The sequence below is a fragment of the Poeciliopsis prolifica genome, unplaced genomic scaffold, assembly GCF_027474105.1.
Source record: "Poeciliopsis prolifica strain line A6 unplaced genomic scaffold, Auburn_PproV2 SCAFFOLD061, whole genome shotgun sequence".
NCBI lineage: Eukaryota > Metazoa > Chordata > Actinopteri > Cyprinodontiformes > Poeciliidae > Poeciliopsis > Poeciliopsis prolifica.
In genome coordinates, this window is record NW_026562436.1 from 1,024,140 (window position 1) to 1,049,392 (window position 25,253).

Sequence of the window (25,253 nt, forward strand, 5' to 3'; positions counted from 1 at the left end):
AGTTTTCATATTCCAAGTAAGAGACGTCCACCACCCACCAAACAGCATTTATGCTTGGCCTTGGACCCCCTTTGTGAAAACACAGACAATGCCACAAAATATGAAAACAAACATAAACTTTTAGAATGATCTTTTTCACACTTTTATTCACTGTTCAACATCACATTATTTTTAACATGCTGCTTTTAGTTTCCTGTGAGTTTGTAGGGTTTTTTTCAGCAGTCTTTCAGTGAAGGACTGCTGGACGGTTTCTTCTGTCTTTTTCTTCTGAGAAACGTGTCTATTTCACACTTGCTAGCTATGCTTTTTGACTAGCAGTCAGTCAGAAAGATGAGTGTGGCAAATAACATTTCAATAAATTATTATATTATAGCTTATAATATTGATTAAAAAACAGAGTAGCTTTTATGATAAAAACATAATTAAAAGTTTATTTCTAAAGAAAAAACGAAGTCAGTATTTTTAGTTGTGCATTTTTTCCTCTTATCTTCAACATTGTGAAGATCCTGGCGGCCGCGGGCCCCTCTTGAAAAACGCTCTCAGCTCACACAGACCGACTAGTATAAAAACAAACAGAAGGTGGCAGCAGTGCGCCTTTGAGTCAGTCAGCCCGCCCAAACAAAACCACGAAGAAGAGGCAACAGGGAAACATGGCGTCAAGGTTACTGCTCCGCACCGCGTTCAGATCCGCGTCGAGCTGCCGGGCTGCCCGGGCCCCGGCTCTGAGGCGCTGCATGTCTGCTGGAGGTGAGGACGGGACTTTGGTCGACAGGAACACAGAGAAGAGCCGCTGAAATGAGAAATTAGCCGTTGTTAGAACAAATGAAATTCTTGTCGGCGGACCGCTTTCTGTTTGCTCCTTCATAGACCCGAGCTACAGGAAACTGTCCATTTCTCTTCATATCGTTCCATCTAGTTTGCTTCCTGTTCTAAAAAGCCGCAGCGTTTAATCATCAGAACAAGTATGAGCTTGTGTTTATTTCGGCTAGTTTTGAAAAACATGAAGTAGATTTTCAAATAATATTTTGGTTTCATGAGAGACGTCACATTGAATATAGAGCAAACAGCTGATGACTGGTGCTCAACATATTGCAGCTATATTTTCAGAACATATTGTGATATGTATTTGAGAGAACAGATGATGATGAGAATTGTGACGACTAAAATGGTCAACTTGTTTCACTGAATGCTTTTTGCAATGTTTTACAAACCTGGCAATAAATACACTGTCAACAGTATCAGTTGTTTTAAATCTTAAATTCTTATGACTGCCCTTCATTGTGTAACTGTTGGCATTTATATATTTCTAATGTCTGTTTTTTGTTATCTATGGGAATGTGTGCTGCCTCCTTTCTTGCCCAGGTCTCTCTTCTGAAAGAGGTTTTGATCTCAGTGATTTTAAATAAATGTCATTTAGGTTGAACACAGAAACACAATTTGTTGTTTCAAGATCTCTGACTTGAAAGAATTCTTGATTTTTACTTGAATCAAAGTAATTAAAGTGTAGCATTACATTTGCAGAACAACTTAGTTAAAAAAAACGGTTGTATGATGTCATTATTGTCACCATCACTGTATGTCACTAAAATGAATGCTGCCTGAGATACATAAGTGAATAATTTGCTGCTCCACCAGGCATTCCCACTGATGAGGAGCAGGCCACGGGACTGGAGAAGGCCATCATGAAGGCCATGAAGGAGGGAACAGTGAGTGCTATAATCAGCAGTGCAGAAACATGACATAGAAAACTATGACTCTCTGAAGGTAGCCAGATACCTAGATGATGCGCATGAATGGATGAACGAGACTCCAATCCAGCGAAACCACAGCCGAGGGAACAGGCTTGGCAGAATTAGCTGGGAAAGAAGACCCTGTTGAGCTTGTTGAGAAACGTGACATAAAAAAACCTGACAAATTAAAAAAATATTCTGTGGGGTTCTGCATGTGTAGAGTCAGGTGTATACATTTGTAGCAGGGGTTATGATTGATAAAACATGAACAAAAACAATTTCTTTTACATCTTCACATACTTAGCATCTTCCTCTTCTCCTTGCAGGATCCTTACAGCATGTTGAAGCCAAAGAGCTATGCTGGCTCCAAGTCGGACCCTCACCTGGTTCCCTCCATCACTAACAAGAGGATTGTGGGCTGCATCTGTAAGTCCTCCTGTAGCAGCTCGCTGTGGAGAATGATTACACATACACTCATAATAACAATGTTTGCCTTCATCCTCTGTGCAGGTGAGGAAGACAACACCTCCATTATCTGGTTCTGGCTTCATGAGGGCGAGCCCCAGCGCTGCCCCTCCTGTGGTGCCCATTACAAACTGGTGCCCCATCATCTCCCCCACTAGCCTCCGGCCCTGTAACCTGTACAGATTCTCCTCTGTACCCTTTTTTAGCTTTTTTTGTTGTTGTTGAAATATTCAGTCCTCCATCAGAACAAGAAGAGTGAGATTATCCACGCCCTGCAGGGTGTTTCCAGCTTGGCGTACTTCCTGGTCCACTCGTCTTGTTCTGCTATTCTACTTGATCTACCTGCTGACCTCATCAGTCTTTGCTTTACATGTTACATTTCCACACAGATATAATATGTTTGGAAGACTCAGGCAGTTTACTCTGGATTATGTACTGTACGCTATCAAAATGGGTCCACTTTAATGTTACTCAACCAATAAACATTAAGAACTCCTATGCATGTCTCTTTGGCACTATTCATTACATGTCTAATCTGATCAATATGTTACAGTTAATGGTACACATGCAAAGACATGACAGGAAGAATTGAAAGTTGCACTGTTAAGCCAGGTGTAAATATGTGCATATTAGAAAATTCCTTAAACATTCTACAATCAGATTTTACTCTCAAGCTGTTATAATAAAATAGATTCAAAGTCGTATTGTCAACCAACACATTTGTCAACAAGAAGGAGAAGCTGGGTTTTGGATTTTGCTTCAAGATGTGAGACCTGTTCTGGTTTTCCACAAAGCTTCACTCAGTGCAGCTTTCATCCCACTAAGTTCTCCTGACAAAGAGCAAGAGAACAAGATGTCAGGTTCTGGCAGTAACCCGTTTCTTGGATAATTGTTTTAATTCCATTGCGTTGGAGGAGTTTTTAACTTGTTTAAGGTAGCCTATATAATCAACTTAAAAAATATATTGATGGATAGGATGTAGACATACAAATTCTATAATTCTAGATTTTGAATGATGTACGCTGAAACAATAATCAATTATCTGCATTTACAACAGAGATAATCATTAGTGGGTGGAGTAAGTTACAGTAGATAGGGTGAAACTGCATAAATTCAAAGGCAGACCTGGAAAACTTACAAGATACAAGACATAACAGAAGATCTTTCAGAAATACAATTTATTCAGGGGCAGAATAGACAGTTCTGCCAGATTATTCAAAGTGAAACACCCAAAAAACTTGTTGCAAGAGAAGAAAATAGTGTAGATTCAAGAGAGGGTAAATCAATAATTAAAGGAAAAGAAATAGAAATACAAAAAAGATGGAATGAAAATAAGAAAGGAAGGCGATTGTAAAAAAAAGAAAAATCTAACAAGGAACTATGGAGAAATAAACAGAAGGGAAGATCTAATGATGGCAGACTGAGTAGGTTATACCTACTTAAGTAAATCTTAATTTATGACATAATATAATTTATTTATCATAATAATAAATGTGATAGTTGAGGAGACAATGAAAGTGTATTATGTTTTGATAAGCAGCATAAATGAGATAATGAAGGGAAAAGCAAAGGGAATAGAAAAAGAATGGACTTCTGATTTTAAAGAACAGAAGTGGATAAGGAGAAAATCCTGATTAAAAATAAAACATGTTTTTTGTTACATAACACAAACTGAAAACAGAATATAAGAAGGTGGAGAATGAGATTATGAAGAGCCCTGGAAGTACTTTGATGGACCAGACCAGCAGGGGGCGCGAATAAAAAAATAAAGTAGAAGAACAGCTTCTTCAGAGGAAGAAGTCCATTGGTCTTTGCTGGGTGACAACCGTACGTTGAAGGAGAAATGGCTGCAAGGTTACTGCTCCGCTCCGGGCTGAGAGCCGTGACCACCGGCCGGGCTGTCCGGGCTCCGGCTCTGAGCCGCAGCATGGCGGCTGGAGGTGAGGCCGACACGGACACAACCATTCACATAACAGACTGAAGTGTTAAGCTAGGCTAGTCCGTCTGTCCGCGGAACGTTTTCTCTTCCAAGTTCTGCCAGGACACGTTCAGTTCTTGTAGTAAAACCCCGCTGAATCTCTTAGGTTGTAATAAGTTCATTTTCTGTTTATTTTGTGTGTTCAGCTGGTTTTGAATATCCAGATGTTCTTCAATAAAGCTAGGGGCTAACCTGCTGGTTAGCATTAGTGACAGCAAAGAGGTCAAACTGGGTTCAGATAGATGAGGAGGTTCGGTGGTTCCGTTAGTCATCTGCTTCACCTTCATGATCCAAACGGGAGCTGGGTTTCTTATCGAGGGCGTTTTTATCGCTGTTATGAACATAACTGTTTGGATTTGACTCATAGTTTCTTGTAGTTCATTCATAGTTCTGTGAAATTATGCGTGAGAGGTTCTGTGGTACATCCTGAGTTTCCTCCTTTGTCATGTTGCTGCTCCCAGGCATTCCCACTGATGAGGAGCAGGCCACTGGGCTGGAGAAGGTCATCATGAAGGCCATGAAGGAGGGAAAGGTAACATCACATTACAGCTATGCTTTACACTTGGATGAAACTATATTCTGTAAAATAATTGCTTTAAGAGATAGATATATATCCTAGCTGCTTAGTTTTCAGGTTTGCTGAGCGATTGTCTTAAAAATGATTGTGATAAAGGATAATATTGTTTGAAGACCTCTTTACACTGATTTAATGGGGATTACGTAACAATGCATGCAATTGCCTGCCAAAGTTAGATGCACTTTATTTTCTAAAGAACACTTAACAATGGAACTGATAAACAAAATAAATCTTAGAACGTTGGCCGTTCTAAGATGATCAGTTACGATTTTGTAATCGTAACTGATCAGCTTGTAGTGTTGTGTTACGGTAGATCGTCATGGCCGCTCCGATCTAAATCAGACGTTTTCCCCGACTGGAAGCGAAAACGCATCCTGTTGAATGTGACGGCGCGGATTCACCTCTGTGCGTCCAAACAGCTGACACAGCGCAACTCGAAGTCCAGCGGACATTGGAGATATGTGGAAACAACATGAATGTTTATTCAACATTTCGTGCAAAGAATATAGAAATGTTCGTGTGAGTGATTATTAATTATATGCTAGGATCATAACCAGTATCACACCATGACTGAGAGAACAGTAGCTGTATCAGAGTAACTTCCCTTTTTATGTTTGGTTCTTGTGTTCAAACTTTTCCCCGTTCAGCACAGAGCTGCAACGCTCCACCAGGGCTGTTCAAGCTGAAAATGTTCTGATTCTAGTCATACTGAGCAATACGGTGGAAAATTTATCACGATACAAGTATTTCATATCAGTCAGGACTGATAATTATTGATTAGCTTTTTTATTTTAAATGTCTGAAACACAGCCAAACTGGTGATGTCACTTCCTGTTGGTCTTTAATTTTCAACGGTCATGAGGCTCTGTGATGAAACTTGAAACTGCTGCTGTGCAAGTGATGCAACAGGTTGTTGCTAGGTCACCAAAGAGTGAGTTAGGTGATGCCACTCACCATGAGAGTGACTGAAAATCAATCAATCAATGCTGAGAGATTCTGGATCAGAGTTCCACATCCAGTGCATGGATCGGCTCTCCGTTGTAATTTATTATTAGATTTATTATCTAGCCTCAGATTCCAGCTGCCAGCTGATTTCTCAGTGCGTAGCTCGTTGTTTCCATGACGCTACTTGCTCTTATCTTAATTACATCATCCATTTCTAAGAAAACCCTCTATTTGATGATGTCATGTTTTCAGAACCCTGAACCCAGCTGAGACTGAACTCCTGATGAGACCATTAGACCCACCTTCATCATCATCTTCCTCTTCTCCTTGCAGGATCCTTACAGCATGTTGAAGCCAAAGAGCTATGCTGGCTCCAAGTCGGACCCTCACCTGGTTCCCTCCATCACGAACAAGAGGGTCGTGGGCTGCATCTGTAAGTCACGATAACAGAATTCAAATACATTTCTAACATGACAGAAGCTGTTCAGGAGCCTCAGCTTCCAGACTTGTGCCTCATGTTTTTATTATCTCTGTGCAGGTGAGGAAGACAACACCTCCATCATCTGGTTCTGGCTTCATGAGGGCGAGCCCCAGCGCTGCCCCTCCTGTGGTGCCCATTACAAACTGGTGCCCCATCAACTCCCCCACTAGTTTAAAACAGTTTTTAGTAAATGTATTTACAGTACAAATTTGGCTTCTCTTTGAAATGTTCATCTTATCTCCAGACCAAGAAAACTCAAGAGTGTTTTAGGTTTTCATTGTGCTTGAAGACGCTGTCGTTTTGTTGTTTGGGCTCAGTGTATTTCCTGGTCCAATGTCGTTTATCTTGTCTGTTTTAGCACTTGATCTACCTTTTAACCTCAGCTTTGGCTTCACACGTTACATTTCCAAACAGCTCAGATGTGTTTTGGGACCTTCAGCTTCATGTTACATTTACTGTACTGTATGATGTTCCATTCAGACCACTCCTATTGTTGAGCCAATAAAGTGCTGAACTTATATTTGTGTGTGTGTGTGTGTGTGTGTGTGTGTGTGTTTGCTCCAGTTTGAGATCTGCTCAGATTTGTTTCTTCTTTTTAAATCAGATTGAAGACAATAGTTGCGTTTCCAATGACCATAAAATTGCTAATTTGACATTTTGAAAATAAAACTTGAATTATAACATGGCAATTTTGCACCAAAATTGCCATGTTAAAAAGTTTTGGCTCTGGGATAAGTTGGTTTATTTTGCAAAACTGCGATGGAAAATTTTTTGTTTGCATCATAAGTCAAAACAACTGGATGTTACTACTGGTGCAAACCACAAAGAAATAAACAGGAAGTAGCTAGATGATCAGCTTCTTTTTTGACTTGTCATGTGGATAAACTAGATATTGATGCAGTTTCCTCTGGATTTTGTTGATTCTGAATGAAACCAGTGACTGATGGGAACTAAAGTTCTGAATCAACTAGGTTCTCATTAAAACTACAAAACGTTTAACCTGGACTAAAGTGATAGTCTACATACTACTGCCTGATGCTTAGACCCAGGCAGGAGTAAAATGTGCTCTAATTATTGAGTTGAAGCAATCTGAGGAGGAAGACTCAAGTCAGCTGTAATTCCAAAGGCAGCTGATGACAGGAGATTCCCTTAAACTCTTTTGTTGATTATGACCATGGAGGTCATTTTCTCATGTAAATGTCCTAAAAATTGTAAGTTGGTCATACAGACCTTCAATTGAATATAATGGAACATATTCTTTAAGGTCCATAATCTTTATGGACTATAAAGATTATGCCTCTTTGTGATCCATAATCTGCAGTTCTATTATTCTTGCAGGTAATTTTTTTTGGATTGGTCAAATGAACTGAACATGTCATTTTAATCAAATCACTGAATATTTCACTTGCGGCGTGTTTGTGGTGTTTTTCAGTCTACCAGCAGATGGCGCTGTCTACCAAAACTTTTTGCCTTTGTTCACATGACTGTGGAAAGTTTAGACAGTTTCTCTTTCAAACTTTAAATAACCTTTGAATTTAACTCAGTGCTTCAAATCTGAAAGAAATTTTTATTATAGAAAATCTTTATAATCATCATGGATTGTTTGGTTTTCAGTGCTTCTGCTCACCATGGCAGGGTAGGTCATACACTTAACTTACCCTAACCCTGTCTGTTGTTCAACTCAAAACCTATACATCTGAATTGCCTATTGCATTATATTTCATGCCCACTGGTGAGTCATCCTGTTAGCTGTTAAGATCTGATGTCAACACTAGCACCGCTAATTTCATTTTGTCCTGCTGTGATGCTCACCAGGCTGTGATTCGATCAGCAGCTGGTGTAACTGCTACATTAACATTTGAGTTCACTGAGATCAAAGGTCAAATGTGGGGCAGCATATAAGCCATGCCCACTTCATAATCATATTAAAGATATGGACTCAGTGTGTGGTCTTAAACATCTGTGCCAAGTTTGGTGTAAATCTGTCGAGTGGTTGTCGCTAACCTGCACATTGTCAGACAAATTGTTTAGAATTTCAAACCGAAGCTTTCGATTGCTTCTGTTATTCTGTGAAACATGACATGAATTATCTTTGGAGAAGTGGAGCTACAATAGCTCAGCTGGCGCGCTCCCTCACTGCGCACAGCGTGGATCCAAGTTAACTGGAAGTGTCTGAATACCTGCCACATCAAAGGAGAGCGCTGCAGAAAAAGACAGAGACCAAAGAGCAGCACCACGAGACGCAGAGACAGCTGCACAATATCATTAGGTGGGAGGAAACAGGCTGCAGCAGATTTAGAAGTCAACAATGGTTAATGAGACACTGAGGGGAAGCCAGGCACCAAAAACACCCAAAAACAAGAGTGGGCTTCGTGGCTGGACTGAGACTTCTTTATTACACATTAAAGTTTTAGCTGGTATTTGTGAGTGTAACCCATTTGAGCTGAACAACGACTTCCCTAATAATAACACTGGAAAACAATATGGACACAATTCCATATTTACAATTCTAATATGTTGTTTTAATCTTTTTGTCTGTCCATAAATTGCTCCATTTCAGCTCATTTCTGAAATTCATAATGTTTTGAAAACTGTAAACACCAATTGAATTTTTCCACATTTTATCACATCACAAGGATAAACTTCAATATTTTGGGGCTGAATGAGGTTAGCTGATAGACCAACACAAAGTCACACATCGTGCTGAAGTGGACGGGAGAATTGGTTTTACACTAAAAGCTTGTCTGACGTTCATCTATATTTGGTACTTCCTGCCACTCAGAGTTAAGTTCCTCCAGTGTTCCAGGAGGACTGGCTTAAAACCCTCCTGTTGTCCTTGGCTCATGTCGACCGAGGACAAGCCCTTAAAAAATATGTTTTTCAATTGCAGCTTCATACAGAAACTTTAATCTAACAGTCCTGCATCAGAACTACGGTGTGCACAACTCAGGGGGAAGTTTAGGCTCAAGCAATTCAAATGTGAACTTTACAAAAGAAATAAAGATAACCAAACCCAGGCCTCAGGTCAGACTGACCGGAAGACTAAGGAAATTACAGCTGGACAGGCAAACAGTATGGAATGGCATCACTGATCTCCGTAAAACTGATATCTTTTCAAATTTCCCCCCCCTCCTGTTGCCCTCGGGTTGAACAGACCCGAGGACAAGCCCTTATAAAACATTTTTTTAATTGCAACTGCATACAGCAACTTGAAATCTAACAGTCCTGAATCAGACCTACAGTGTTCACAACTCAGATGGAATTTTCTGCTGGAGCAATTCAAATGTGAACTTGACGAAAAAAATAAGAATAACCTCCTGTTGTCTTCGGGTCAAAATGACCCGAAGACAACAGGAGGGTTTAAAGACGATGTGTGTGGAGGTCTGTCTGAAACCATGGATGCTGCTGCAGCCGTAGCTTTTTGCCACTGGGTGTTGTTGATATCAATTTAATTACGCTGGCTCCTGAAAGGGAAGCAGAGAGTGTCGGTTTAATCATCTCATAAATTGCCTGGTGAATCTGGAGGTTGTTGTCTTCCAGGCTTGGACAGCTGCAGCCACGCTGCTGAGAGGAGCAGCACTTACAGCCAAACATCTGCACTCATGAGCAGGGCTCAGTCCCACAGTCACCACAAGCGTCTCTGGATGATGTTTGAGGCTTTTAACGTAAATTTCCCTTGTCACTGTCAATTTTTGAATTCTTGTCACTTGATCTATTTGGTCAAGACAAATTGTTTCTTCATTTTATTTTTATTTTTTAGAAAAAAAACCCGCCTTTTTGTTCACTTTTACATTTTAGAAGTGAACAAAACTGTGGAGCAAACTATGTTTGCTGAATAATGGATTATAATTAAGCTAACTCCAAGATTGTAAAGAACCAAGTTCTGCTGTGCATCATTTGAAATGAGATATTTGCATACCATGTGAAAAATGACAGTGTGATTTTAAATCAGACTTAACCTTTGTCTGTTTTGTCAGTTAGGATTATTAAAATTATTTTTGAAGTGCCAGAATAGTGAGAGAATCAAATTTCACCGTGTGTTATCAGCTCATTATTTTGGCCTAAAAAATGTTGTTACTTTATTTAGTGGCACATAGTTGAATATGATTACCATCCATGCAGACAGTTATGCCTCGACACCCAACTCTGTATGAATAGGATTTGTTAGAAGTCTCAAAATGTGATACTGACCACGTTGTTCCTCTCAGTGATATCTGCATTTCAGTGGAGTTTTGTTTTGTCAGTATTGTGGGTCTGTGACTAAAGCGAACCCCACTGATCCAGAAAGCAGGACGGTCCTGGTTTTGGAGCTTCTTCTAAATGTCCGAAGTCATTCTAGAGAATGACTTCGGCCAGTGATGGCACAAATATAAAATTGCATTCCATCAGCATATATCATAAAATGTGTTCCATAATTTCAGCCAATGGTTCAAGAAAAGCAGAGTGAACCAAGAACAGGACTCTGAGGTTCCCCACATGTGATTTTTTTTACATGCTTAGATTTGATCACCAAATAACACACCAGTTGTCCTGGTCCTGGTTGTTAGTCGGTTTGTAGACAATCCCACCTTTTTTCTGTCAAATGCATCACCGTCAGTAAAACAGTGACTGTAGTTTTTAATCAACTGGTTTTAAGGAGTCAATGTGTGAGATGGAAAAACTGACTGAAAACACTTAAGGAAAAAGTTGTTTTGTTCAAAACCAGGCGTAATCAGCAGAACAGCAGATCCTCTGACACAGAGTACAGGAGCACAACCAGCTGACCTGATGTTCTTCAAAAAACACTTCTGATCTGAAAAGTCTTCTCCAGGTTTGTTGCAGTTTTGCCTGCTAGTTGTATTAGTCCTCATTTTGTGTGTGCTAGATATTTAGTTCTATACTGACTTTGGTCTTGATGTAGTGTCATGACGTGTCGTGTTTAAGTTCATTTTAACCTGCTGACTGATTTTTGTGTTTCTTTTGACTCCTTTTCACGTTGCAACATTTTTTGTCACCCAATGAAAAACAATGGCTCTGTTCAGGGTGCAGCCCTGAGCTACAGTGACTATCTTTGAATATCTCTATAAAGTCAGCTGTCGTCTTATCTCCTCCTCATCGTGACGCGTTGATCTTCTGACAAGTCCTCGTCTTCTGAGCTGCTCGGAATCAACATACATGATGATGATGATGAGACTTTTTTCAAGATGAAGAAGAAGATGAATGTAAGGTGAATAAAACCATTAGATCATTACACAGAACATGCTTTGACTGAGTACACAATGCTGGGTTAGATGCAAGCAGTCAGACCTGAAGGTTTGGGGGACTTGGATGATTGAGAATCTCTGTCCTTTTGGTTGCTATGGGAACCGTAGCTCACCAGAGACCACGGCGTTTCGGAGAGCTTTTCATTTCCAGCGGCTCATTGCATGATCACAGAAGATTGTTAGAGACGCTGTTAGAGGAATTTGATGTCAGTTTAGTGCTGTCCCTGCTGATGGCTGCAGGCAGCAAGACAAAAAAAAAAAACAGTGCAGCTGTTGTGTGTACATGAGGAGCGGAAACCGAGGGAAGAATGAGATTAAAGAATCCAACATCAAAATCCACAACTAAAGTAAACTTTGTTCATATCTCAGCCACTGGGAGATGAAGTGGTATTGTCTTTGAAATGTTTGCGTCCCTTAGGTTCTCCCCTTTTTGTCATGTCTTTCATTTAAATGCATCCAGTTTATTTAGAGATTTATTAAGTTCATTTTTCTGTTATGTACTTTTGTTTATGTAGGACTTGGAGCAGGCAGCCTATAACGCGATTGTTTTCTGTATGTTGTTCTCGTCAGTATAAATGAAGGAACCATCCTTTAAAGACAAACCTGATCATTGAATAGAACCAGCACAACGCAGAAAGGATCCAGTTACACAAATCCCCTCAGAATGTGAGAACTTTATTTAATGTTTAACATGAGAACAACAGAAAATAATCAGAAAAATCTGCAGTTACACCCTGAATTCAAGCGGGTTAAAGATCTAGAGCAGACCCCCAGCGCGACCCCAGGTGCAAGTGACAGAGCTGTTGTTGATCTTCCTCAAACCTCCCAGCAGGAAGCTGCAGGTAAAAAACTCCTGCTGTATATTTTACTGCCCTCATGTGGCTTGTGCCTGCAAACAGCTCACACATCAGCAGGGCGCCGCTAAATGTCAAACAGCAACAAAGTGAAAGCTAAAACATTAGCAGCTAATGCTGTACGCTCAGTGAAGATTGGATCTTAGTTGTAGCCAGGCCCAAGTGGACCCGCGCTGCCGTCTGTCCTCTCGTCTCTTTAATGGGGTCTGAGTTTTCATGCCTGCAGGCAGACGCAGCTGACAGAGAGAACCAGCCGGTGAGGCGTCAGGTCAGAACTGTCTTCTAGGACAGAGCAGTGCAGAGCGGTGGGGGGCAGGTGCACAGAGAGGATAATGCTCCAACCGAGCTGCAGAGCAGCAGTCTGTGGGTCCCTTCACTGGCAGCGTGGGGACGAATAATCAGCAACTCACTGCAAGTCAGCACCATTTTAATTTCACAGAGGGACAGAGATGGAGGAGGCAGGCTGGTCACACACGCTTGGAGGCAGGAACAGATTAAAACAGACTGCAAGGTGCAACACGTTGCCAACAGGCTGCCGAGGAACGCCGGTGCACACAGCGGGGGGAGAAGGGGGACAGATGACAGCAGACGAATATGTCAGAGGTGTCGTCTGTAAGTGCAGATCACTATTCATAAATTAGCAGGAGCGAGGTGAGTGGAGGGGAGACGCAGGGCCGTGCAGAGACCTTTGGAGGGGCAGGGGCTCAAAGTTAAAAAAGGGCACATTGAACAAGGTCTTAAAACACAACAACACAGCAACAACCCATAAAAATCAAGAAGAAACTCAAAAGGGCATTAGGGGCATGGAGGATAAAAGAGGCAGGGGCTCAAGCCCCCTTTGGCCCCTCCCTCTGCACGCGCCTGGAGAGACGTCTAAATGAGTGAAAGCTGTGTTCAGATGACGCCCAGCAGGACCTGGTGACTCACTGAGCTCGGGGAATTATGTGGAACCTTTCCCACCATGCAGTGTGTCAGGGGACACAGTACAGTGTGGCACTGTGGCCACTAACATGTTCCTTTTTCTTTTCCAGAGGAACCATCATTTTTACCCAGGCTTCTTTCATTAGTTTCTTTTCAAATGATTCTGTTCTATTACAATTCAAAAACAATGTCTGATTTTCATTGGTTAACTTTCTGTAGATGTGCATTTATTATTACTCCTGTCAGTTTTGAGTTACTTTAGTAAACAATAAAGGTAAGAATTTACAAGTAATGAGGGATCCTAGTAAGGTACAGGAATAGGTACATTAGAATAGGATAGTCAAATTCCACATATATAATAAATTCACCTTCGCTCTCCGTCTAATCTGACTAAATTTGAGATATAAACAAAAACAAGAAAAAAAAGAACGTCCTCCTCTAACCTGGCAGAGGTTTATTTAAACCTGCAGCTGGAGCCACAACAAAAGATGGTTCAACAAAGTATATTAACTTGGAGATGCTGCACACAAATGCTCACCACACTTTTCAGATTTTGATTTGTAAAACATGCAGTTCCCAATTACACACCCCTTTATTTTGATCTGATCAAACACGTTTCATTTAAATACAGAGACGTTTGTGTTACAAGAACGGAGGGGAATTTCTGACATCACCATGTCTCTTTCCTTGTCCATCCAGCTGCTGCTTAGCATTTCAGCTTCATCTTAGAGAAACAAGTGACGCCAGCATTTAGAAGCAGACACTGGAGCATTACATAACAGGCAGGAAGATGAAAAATGAACCTGAGAGCTTGAAAGAGCACACACGGGTTCCTCACAGCACACACACACAAAACAAGCTCTCTCTTAAAAAACCAGGTTGGGCTGCAACTGCACTGGGTCTCCATGGCAACAGTTCTCCACCATCCCACCCCTGACAGGTTCCAACTTTGATGTGTGATGATTGGGACAGCCTCATCTCAGCAGTTAATGAGACTGCAGCTCCACTTTTTAACTGGCTTTCTTTGCAGATTGGGCGAAGGAAATGCAAGAGGGAGAGGAGGGTGAGGGTTCAATGCCAGAGGCAGAGCAGCTCACATTGTCTATTCAATTCACCTGCTCAACTCTGCTGTTAAACCAAGCCATGTGAAGGGAATAATTACTGAACCAGAGGAGTCTGTTTGACACAGCTGAATCAGCCTTACCCTCTCTGTCTCTTTTTCCCTCCATCAGTCAAAGTGTTTTGCACTTTCAGATCTAAAAAGTGCAAAACAGAAGCATGAAAATAAAGGATTTATATTTGTTCAAAATGGATAATGCAAAAAGTGAGCCAGCTGAGCTGAAGAGGCCAAGTGATAAACTGACAATGTGGACACATTGACTGTATTTAGCAGCGACACGCCACGTCTCTCCTCCGTCTTGTTCTGTCCAACCATCCAGGTGTTGAGCTCCTAAACCTCAAATGCAAGAGTTAAAGCCCCACTTACCTCAAAGGCACATCCTTCCACCATGCCTTCACCAGCCGCCAGGCCAATATTTAAAATATATAATGTTTTAGATTGGCGTTCAGTTGAAGTGCACCAGAATTCACTTCAACTGAACTAACCACCCAGGTCTGGAGACGGGACTGAGTTCATGTTTTTTTGGTCCCCCTCAGAGTGTGATTGTGCATTCACACCTGCAGAACGCACCAAACTTTCTCTGGAAACAAACGAACAAAGCATGGCTGCTGTGAATACAAAACTCTTTTAAGAGTTTTTATTCGGTGCTTCATCTTGATTCATTTTGTGTAACAGAAACCCACATAACAATCAGTTGTATAGCACACAGCTGACAACCAGGAGAAAGGACATAAATAATAGACATCAAAAACCACCCTTGCAAATGTTCTCATCCCAGTGATTCCAGTGTGAAAAGCTGATCTTTGGATGTCTTATCAGTGGAGGCAGGCGACAGGAGGAGAAAAGCATCTTTAATTACTCCATTGTATCTCAGAGAAATGATTATGCGGCTGGAACAGTATCCACAACATTCATTATTTGCTTCAGTTGGTGATACAGAAAGCAATTAAAAAGGTCCCATTATCAAAAACTTCAAAACGCAGACAGAAGAGACATCAGACATGCAGCAATCTAATCAGTACTGCTGAAACAACGCTTTTATCTTCTTATCCTACAGGTATTGAATAGTTCAAACAGTTCTTCTGTGGTAACATCAATTTCTCAGATCTCCAAATGCACTCCTACTGGAAAGCTGATGCTAAAAGTTAAACATCAAAATGGCGCAGAAATCATTTATCTTATAATTCTGTCCTACTTCCCCATTTCTGGTGTTATTAAAGAGAAAATGGCTCAAAAGAGTTCCCTGTTGTCCACTACATTCCTATGCCAGAGACTGTGACATTTAGAGGGTAATGTGCACAACGTTGCACATGAACAGCAGAGGCTCAAAACAAGTGTGTGGTGCCACTCAGAGCCCCATGTGCTGATTAATTGGAATGCAGTGCACACCCCTCTGTTCTGCACAAAGCAGGGCGCTCTCTCCTGTGGATGATGCAGCAGACCGAAACACACACAGTTATTGTTTCCTTCATGCTTCAGCCTGCAGAGCTGGATGCAGCTTCATGCTGTGGATCACTGTTGGGGTTCCCGATGTAACAAACAAACACGTCCAGGAAGGAAGAGTCAGAAGAGCATTAATGATTGATACCAATATGTCAAGAAACAACAACACTGGTGGATGCTGTTGTATATGCCTGTATATCAAGCATCCCTGTTTTTATCAGTTAGTCAAATATAGATCATCAATCAGCCCAAACAATAAAAGTTAGAGGCTGTTAAAAAAGTTTGCATCAGGTGAAAAAGTTTGATTGGTTTGAAAACTTTGGGAGAAACTTGTTTCTAAATAATCACTTACGTCTGCACACACTGGAAAGTGAAATGTTCTGAATACACGTTGCCCTGCACCGCTTTCTCATTTCTTGATTAAATAACAACTATGTTTATACATATAGGCTTGTGTTGAAGACGCTCGATTTACTGATTCAATTGCTGAAGAATGTATGCTTCTGTTCCATCAGGTCGACAAGTTCTCTTTTAAATTCGACAGGAAAAACTTGGTGTCATATATGCTGATGTGCTAAAAGGTGCACATGTTTGCCACTGTGTAACTTGTGTCGATCTCTGAAATGTGTTTATGAGGACTCTGCCATGGGATGGATGCATGACAGTAGAACTGAGGGGGAGCAGCAGCACTCTGCTGCCTCCCAGCACAGTCTGCTCTCACTCCGGCTTAAATTGGCTTCCTGAGACTCTACTTGTTTTCTGAGTCTCTGTGTTCATGGACACAAAGAGCTGCAATTTGTCCAGCAAATGACCAATTTCTTGAGAACAAAGTATCACCACTAAAGGTCATTGATGAGTCACTTCCAGTAGTGAGGCCCAGTGTCATTAGTGGTGGTATATTGTGCTTTCTGGAAGCGTGAAACACTCGAGAGCTTCATTTTCTCATGGAAAATAAGATCATTGAACATTGTGAAAGACTTCAGCTTTCAGTGAATCACTGTTGTGACCATCACTGTTACTTAGCTGGATTTTAATTTTGAAATATGTAAGAAAATTAAAAGTTGGAGTCAAGGGGACGGAGTTCACAATACCTGAATGTGGGGAAAATAATTTCACAACGGTGATGTTTCAGTGAAATGAGAAATGAAATGAAAATCACATCCTTATCAACAGTTACATGAGATATATTCATAATTCAGCCATGGTGCTAAATTATGAATTGTGCTAGTGCTCATCATCCACCAGGCAATCAGAGGAGACCTTGTTGTCTTTTTCAAGCATTGAAAAAGTGAAATCCCTCATCCTATAACGCAAAAATAAAAATTTTTTTCCTTCCTTTTTTTTTTTATTTCAAAATTCCGTGTTTCCATTAAGCAAATTGATTTTTGCCAATTTAATTTAATTTAATACCATGAACTGTATGGTTCATGTTAACAGATAGAGTTCTGCTCGTTCTGGGTTGGATACATAACTTTCCTTTGTGCATTTTGTCTTCATATTTAGAGATAAGCTGTCTGTCAGTTAAATTTAAATGTTGTCCATTTCAGTGTCAAACTTCTGGCATCCGGAACGGTGTGACTCTCGGTCAGTTCACATGTTCGTGGCATTGCATTAAGCGTGATATTAAGTGATTTCATGACTGGGCATCTGAGCAGATATTAGCAGCATTAGTTTTATGGGGCTAGTAGAGTGTATGAATCATAGATTTCAAGTTTGATGAATAGAGTTTGAAAAGCGTTGGTCACGTTTTGTAACTCCAGATTCTGAGTACAGGCGCAGCCCTTTAAACGTAGCCATTAAGTTGCTGATTTTACAGTAAATCATTCATTCCCTCTATTTTGCCTCCATTTCTAGTCAATGGACACTTCAACAATCTGTAAACACGACTATGAAATATGATCTAGTACCACATTATCATAAAGCAGCCTGCTGTTAGGTGCGGCATTTCACAGAGTGTTCTGGTTGGGTCAACAGAAAATTAAATCAGTGCAATTATCCCGACCGTCAACCCCCTCCATCGGCTCCATAATTGCCTTTCGGATTGGAAGCTTTTAACTGGGACAGCTGCAACATTATCAGACACAGACCGTTTTAAATGAGGTGGCATTTTGAACAGAAACGGCCCTTTCCGAGTCCCATTGTGTGTCTTTTTGATGTCAGCATTTCAGTTTGCCACCAGGCTTTGTTGGGGAAAGAGCAACACCTCGCCATTGTGAGTGCTGGCGAGGTGATGGCGGCTGCGAGTCAGTGATCAGTGAGGGAGACCCGCCGTGCCGAGCCGTGCATGACAGCGTAAAGTACTAAAGGCTCTTCAGAGAAATGGCAGAAGGCCGCTGCTGATTGGCCGTGGTATTTCCTCTGCTGCTGATGACCTTGTGTTCGTCTCAGTGTGCGCGGATCTGCAGGTGGCTGTCATTCAGTGTGCAGGTGTGTGAAAGTAACACTGGAAGAGGAGAAGAAAGGAAACAAGAAAGATCTGACCTCCTGTTCTCTGTGGTTTCTCAGTGTGGCTGTCCCACTTGTGTGACGGACAAATATATTTTTGGCAAAGTGGATAAAAAATGACAGTGGCCGTGTTTCCATTAACCATATAATTTCGCAAATTGAAATTACAAACGTAAATATTCTTAATGGAAATGCTCACGTTTTTTGCGTTGGAAATGATTTTGTCGTAATGTAGAAATAGAATCATTTCGCAAAACTGCAACAGATTTTTTTCCCCATCACAAGTCACGAGGTCAACAGCTGGATGTCACTGCTGGCAAAAACGATGAAGAAGAAGTCAGGGAGTAGAAGGAGGATGTTTTTTCAGCTGCATTTTCTTTCTAATATTTTGAAATGTTCCCTGAAAACATCAATATAAAAGGGAACCTGACTAAAATCTCACACACATTTTAGTTACATTCTACAAAAAAAGTCAATAGGTGAGTCTGCTATAAGGTTGAGGCCCACTGTTTAAAAAATATGTTTGTGGCTGTAATATAAAAAATGAAACAAACAAAAATATAAATAAATAAAATATCACATTGATTATTGCAAGCCAAATTAGTTCTTACAAAAATACTTCTGGATAAAATCGGGACGAGGTCATTTCCTTTTTTTCCCTGCTAACAGGCAGCAAAGGAAATCAAAAGACTGCAAAGTTGCCGTCAGACAACATCTCTCTCCACCTTCTGAACCCTTGTTCTCTTTAAATGCCTGTTTTCACAATAAGTGCCTTTTGGTCGCTCTCCCCTGGAAGCTTTTTCTTTCCTCTTCTGCTTGTTTCCTCTTTCATCTTATCTGTCTCCTCATTTTCTTCCTTCCTTCAAAGCCTCCAGGACTTTTTGTCTCCTCAGAATGCTTTTTGGCACCGTCCCCATCTTCGTCTTTTCCTGAGTAATTTCACAGTGTGTGCTAAAACTCTCTTGCCGTGACTGAGATTGTCGGACGCCATTCTCCTTCTCCTACTTAACAAACAACCGAGCCGTCATGTTCTTCAGGACTTTGGTTTCTCGTTCTCAGTCTGTATTTGACTGGGTTCTCTTTAGAGTTTGAATTTTTGTAAACTAATTGATATCTGACCATTTTGGTTGGCAAAATAGATGGAACGAAGATGAGAAAGGAAGGCATCTGTCGAAATGATAAAAGTTAGGATTGATTAAAAATGTTAGTGAGACAAAAAAGAGGGGAAGAAATAATAATAATGGTGATATTGAGTGAAGGGAATATGTGTTTAAATGTCATGTTGTTTCATTGGGAGGAATAACAATGATAAATGGGAGCGATGTGGAGGAAAAGAAAATATAGAACATAGACTGATGAACTGTGAATTATATGTGTCTGGAAAGGAGAGAAAACTAGGAATGGAGTCTGGAAGGAATATTAGGAGCTGAAGGAAATAGGATATAACTACAGAAAGGAAAGCATTATTTATTTATCTTCATGGTGCTAAATAATAATTCAAAAAAAAATTTTACGGACATGAGTTAATGCAGCTACACTCCGATGTAGAACAGATATCAGTGTGTAACTTGTGATATACAAGCCATATGGAAATAATGATAATAATTCTTATTACTAGTTTACTTGTGTTCCTCTTCTTGCATTAGTTCTGATTCCTTACTGGACCTTTAGATTCTCTTAAGAGTGTTTATTTTCACCTTCCTGCCTCATTCCTGCTTCACCATCATGTGAGACACGGACCAAATAATTTTGCTTTTCAACTGATTTTTGCCTTCTCATCATTTCAGGCCATTGAGCAGCTGGAGGTGATTCTCCACAGCAGGTAGAGTTACAAGATAATTGGCGCCGGTTGGAGTAGGATGTCATGCAAATGTAGGCACTCGGAATGTGTGCTACATGAAATGGTGTTTCTATTCATTTTTCGAAGACTCATTTGTTTAGAAATAGAAAGTGAATACGTTGGACGCTTCCTACAGATCTCCGCTCTACTGAACCCCTAAACAGACAAATGAATATCTGAACAACGGGGCTCTGAAGAGTTCACCTTCAAGGAGACGTGGGAAGTTTACAGCCAGCATACTTAGCTGAAGGAACAGCCAGAGGACGTCAGCGACAGCCAGAAGGAAACGATTCGGCTGAATACACCCAGACTGCCAGCGAGCGAATGAAGCGTTTCAGAAAATATACTTATGAGGAGGAGCAAGCAAGTTTTAGGGACAGAGGAAAAGTACACATGAGAGAGAGACATTATTCAGAGGAAAATGAGCAAAACACCAAAATGTTGTGTGGTTTTCAGAACATCTCAAAGAGAGATCAGAGGTCTGCCTTCATGCCCCGGTGATGAGGCTGAGGAAAGTTACAAACAGCCAGTTTCTTTATGAAAAAAAACAACAACTCTTTTTATTATTATTAATTTATATCCAATAAAATAATGCTAGATAAACCATTTTGCACATGTGCTTGTGACATGGACGACAACAAATGATGTCACAGTGAGTGAGTCAGAGCAGGAGGCTGCCAGCAGAGGCAGCAGGGCCAGAGCACAGGAGCATCATGGGAACTGGCAGCAACAGGGAAGATGGTGACGGCTGTTGGATCTCTTAGTTTTTAACTGTCAAGCTGTTGATGTGAGGGGAAGCAGGAGAATTCAGACAGACATGACAGGATTCAAGTCATTGTGACCAACAAACCAGAAAACCCACCATAAATAAAACCTGGATGTGTTGTTTTAAAAATCACAAACTACAGCAGTTTGTGATTTTGCTGGCCTCTTGACTTAACAGTCGGGTCACTTAGTGTTTCTTTTTAGCTCGTAATCAAACTGCGTTCCCTCTGTTGCTGCTGTAGCTGAGCCAGTTCCTCATCATTTACATGACATTAATAATCTGATCCAGAGCAGCTAAATATGTCTAAAGTGCTTCATTCTTGGTGTCTAATTTTTATCATTAATGAATGAAGAGTTTTGATTATTCGTTATTTAAAAAAAGCTTCTTTTTTTTAAAATCTCTTATATGAAATCTAATTCTTATCGTGAATCATAAATGAATTAATTCAATAACATATTATGGCTATAGGAACAGAAAGGCAGCAGATGATCCTTTACTGACGGCGCTGAGCAGCAGACAGGCGGGACTCTGACGGCTGGTCTGAGGTTGATGTGATGTTATCAACCTCTGCTGCAGCTTCCACCAAGAGAATCCTGACATTTTATATGTCACACGAAAGAAAAAAAAGAATAACAATCTCTTTTCTCCTTTTCATCATCGTTTTATTAAAACATAGTTACAGAGTTACTGGGACACTTTCCATAAAATATGCTGGCAAAGTAGCTCAGATTAATATTTGGCTTTTAATTTCTGTCCGTCTGAGTAAGTGGAAAATGTTTCACAGTGCATGTTACTCAGAGTTTAGAAGCCTTATTAGAATGCAATGCGCGTGTAATCCTGTCGTAATTATGTGAATAATATTAATGCCTCTAATCATGCAAATTATATTCTGATGCATAGCCTGTTGAGAAGCAGGACTTATTTCTGGTTCTGTTGTTGCCTAACAGATCATGTCTACAGGAATATCAAACAAAATGAACTCCAAACAATTTTGGACGGATTTTCTGCAGTTTGGTGTTAAGATGATCTGAAGACTGGATGCCTCACCTGCAGCAGGTAAGCCTCACCGGAGGACTGAAGATTAGTACGGATTACTTTATTTATACCTGCAGGTGGATTTAGTTTGCAGTTGTTCAAAACATACAGCAAGAAAATTACATATTAAACAAATATGACTTAAACTCAGAACACATTTGGCAGTTTTAAAAATCATATGGTCACATCGCACTGTGCTTGTACAACATACTAAAACCTTGATGCTTATATATATATATATATATATATATATATATATATATATATATATATATATATATATATATATATATATATATATATATATATATATATATAGACAGTGAGAGCAACCCTGAGTGGACAGCAAATTATCAGTGTCAATTATATTATTTTTAGACTTTGAGTCTGAAATGGATGAGAAGAGAAAGATGGAACAAGGACAATGTTCAGGTGTCTGTCCCAGCAGCAGTCACTGCTCAATTCTTTTTCAGAAGATTTGTTCAGATCCTCGGTCAGGAGGCAGACAGGCTAGAGGTCGGAGGTCACCACAGAATATTGATTTAGGCCAGAAACGTTTGATTCTTTCACAACAAGCTTTCTCTGCAAAATTTTCCACAATAAAAGAGGACTTTATTTTTCCTTTAAATATGTAAACGTGGCCATCTGTTTTTGGAATGTGGAGAATTGATAAGTAAAGGAAGTCCTCTTAAAGATGCACGGTGTTTTTTTCTTTTAAAGTTGTTTGAATGGACCGCACATCAAATAAGCCAACTAAGACTACCAATGTCTTTATTCAATTAAGATTTGAATAAAACTACTGAAGACACATTTGGAAAAATATTTCAGGACAAAAGAAAGAGTATGACAAAACCATAACTCTGTGTTCAGATGTCAGACTTCAACAGCTTCAATAGTTTTTCAAAGAATGGTTATGGAGCGGCTACAAGAAGTGGAGCAGTGGAGGTAACTACCAGGAGAATCTCCAACCAGAACAATCAACCCTCTCTCTGCAGATTTGGAGTCAATTTGCAGATAATGACCTTCTCTTTGTAGAAAGAGCCGTCTTGTCTAAAGCTGCCATCAGTTTCTTATCTTGTAATACCAGTCAGTGTTTCTTAACACACTTTTTATATGAGCGCAGAGTCAGACACTTGAACTGAAGTGCAGATTGTGCAACATTGCCATGTCCATGACAGCGTCAGTGTCTCACAAAGCGACTTTGCTGTTTATGAAAAATCTTCGACACATTTTAATGTGTTTTAAAAATGTCTTGAATTGTGTGACAGCATATCAGCACTGCATTATTAGGTTTTTGAAAGCCTTCATAAATAGAGAAAAAGGAGTAAATTTCAACCAAAAACATCTATGAAATTTCTAGATTCATCTCAGAAATTTTCTAGAAAGAAAATTCTGAGATGAATCTAAGAATTTCAGTTTTTTCTAGAAAATTTTCAGAGATTTTAGTGGAAATGTTTCTCCTGTGCAGAATGGTCCTGATACACCATCGTAGAGTTAGCTTTTCTTGTGCCGTGTAATAATAAACTTGCCTGGAGTGGTGTAAACACATTTACTGCTCACAGACTGATCTGTTTCTCTCGTCTGTCATATTTTTTGCCCTGAGCTCACAGACCTATTGATATTTGGCTTCTGAGAGTCAGATATTTCATTATGGTGCAGGACAAAACCTGAGGAATCTCTGTACGTCGTCTTCGGCTCTGTAACTCGGCGCACTCTGTCATCTGTGCTTCATTGCTTGCTTTAACCTCTCCTCGCTGTGCCATGAAGATTTTCAAACTCATCATCACAGCAAATTTCTCTCGGTTGTTCACCGGCAGAGCGCAGTCACTATTGTGCCTTCATGTCTCTAGTTTCTGAAAAAAATTCATCTGCTTAGGAATGGCTGCTTTATGCAAGGCAAAGTTAAGCAATTACATTTGGGAAGCTTCACACGAGGACATTTAACCCAGGTTCAGAATCAGAATCAAACTTTCTTGGAAAAGATTGTGTGCAGAAACAGGAATTTAACCTCTGTTTTATTTTCTCGCAGTGCACAGACATTAAATATAATCAGAATCAGAATGCTTTCATTGTTATTGTACCAAAGCACAACAAACCACTGCCCCTGGAGGTTTGTGTAATATCCAAACTGTAGAGGAAAGAAAAGAAGGGATAAAAGAAACAGTATGTATCTGTATCATTTCTTCTTAAACAACATCATGGATAATGTGGTACTGTAAATGATCTTGTTTGAGAGCAGAGTAGCTGACTCGGGTTGCAAAGTGTTCATCAAACCAAAAACAAACTGTCTCTGTGGTGGCTGATTTTAGCTCTGATTCGCTGACCTGACACCGACTGTGTCCAGGATGTGAGGGGTCTGCAGAAATGGCAGCCGCTCTTTTCTTAACTGTGTACACTACCTGGAGTAACCTTGAAGAAGAAGCACAGAGCGAGACAAGTCACAGAATGAAAGGAGAGCCATAAGCTGAGTCCCGCTCAGGACCACATGGGCGTGGCGTTACCACTGCAGGTCAACACTCAGGCGCCGACAGACTGGGAGCAGACTCCTCCTGACCTGATGAGGCTCCATGATGTGCAGGTTTCCTGATGCCTACCCAGCCAGCTGTGCTCCCTGACGCCATCTGATGGAGAACTGGGGGAACTGAGAGGAATGCTGAAACCCAGATCCCAACAAGTGCTAGCTGTCACCGCTGTAGAACCACATGAGGAACTGCAAACCGAACCCAGCTGCTAAATTTAAAGAGGGCAAAGCCGAACCGGGCTGGACAACTCAAAACATAAAATGTTAGCACAGATAACACAGCTGAAATACATGTACAAAACAGGCAAAGCCACACAAACACAGAACCTACACCGTAGAGTCAGTAGATGTGTAACTTACATTTATATTTCCCTGCTGATCAGAAAAGCACAACCATCACTTCTGTCAGTCTGACCTCAGAATTCCAGTGTGTCGCTTCTCAAACCAGTGAGGAGAGCCGCAGTGAGGCCACAGACGACAGAAACTAAGAGGCACTGCTGCATCTTACATCTCATGTTACATTTTAGAGAGTAAAAGGGGACATTTTGTTTTCAACAATAAATAAAAGTGTGTTGAAGTGATGGACATCAAACACTAACACTGTGGGATCTGTGATGCAGCAGTTTATTCATGTGTCTCATCACTGCAGCAGGTCTAAGGGTCATAATTACCCTCTGGTTCAAGAAGTCAAAGTCCTGCTGATTTGATCTTGTGTGACTCCTGGAGCCTCAGGGGCCTGCTGGACTTTGAAGTCTCCTCTGCAGTAGAGGTTATTCTGCTCTATAATAGGATTGCTCCATGTCAGCTAAAAACAAATGGAAGCATCATGCTGGACCTCAAACAGCATGTTCTCCACTCTTTAAACTAAAATGTTCCTGATTCAGGATTG

The 25,253-nt window shown here is 40.5% G+C and overlaps 2 protein-coding genes across 2 annotated transcripts; both read left to right on the forward strand.

The window, feature by feature from the left end:
• Positions 1–617: 617 nt before the first annotated feature.
• On the forward strand, positions 618–2,693 carry LOC129379733 (cytochrome c oxidase subunit 5B, mitochondrial-like). The gene is made up of 4 exons (XM_055060558.1): positions 618–747; positions 1,636–1,706; positions 2,057–2,156; positions 2,241–2,693. The coding sequence occupies exons 1-4, from the start codon at positions 651–653 to the stop codon at positions 2,351–2,353; spliced, it is 381 nt and encodes a 126-aa protein (XP_054916533.1). The 5' UTR covers positions 618–650; the 3' UTR covers positions 2,354–2,693.
• Positions 2,694–3,955: 1,262 nt separating this feature from the next.
• On the forward strand, positions 3,956–6,696 carry LOC129379732 (cytochrome c oxidase subunit 5B, mitochondrial). Its single transcript, XM_055060557.1, has 4 exons — positions 3,956–4,135; positions 4,635–4,705; positions 6,029–6,128; positions 6,234–6,696. The coding sequence occupies exons 1-4, from the start codon at positions 4,039–4,041 to the stop codon at positions 6,344–6,346; spliced, it is 381 nt and encodes a 126-aa protein (XP_054916532.1). The 5' UTR covers positions 3,956–4,038; the 3' UTR covers positions 6,347–6,696.
• The last annotated feature ends 18,557 nt before the right edge of the window (positions 6,697–25,253 follow it).

Coding starts and splice junctions, on each gene's coding strand:
- LOC129379733 (XM_055060558.1), top strand. CDS start 651: ATGGCGTCAAGGTTACTGCTCCGCACCGCGTTCAGATCCGCGTCGAGC. Junction 748..1,635: donor GCGCTGCATGTCTGCTGGAG/GTGAGGACGGGA, acceptor CTGCTCCACCAG/GCATTCCCACTGATGAGGAG. Junction 1,707..2,056: donor AGGCCATGAAGGAGGGAACA/GTGAGTGCTATA, acceptor TTCTCCTTGCAG/GATCCTTACAGCATGTTGAA.
- LOC129379732 (XM_055060557.1), top strand. CDS start 4,039: ATGGCTGCAAGGTTACTGCTCCGCTCCGGGCTGAGAGCCGTGACCACC. Junction 4,706..6,028: donor AGGCCATGAAGGAGGGAAAG/GTAACATCACAT, acceptor TTCTCCTTGCAG/GATCCTTACAGCATGTTGAA. Junction 6,129..6,233: donor GAGGGTCGTGGGCTGCATCT/GTAAGTCACGAT, acceptor ATCTCTGTGCAG/GTGAGGAAGACAACACCTCC.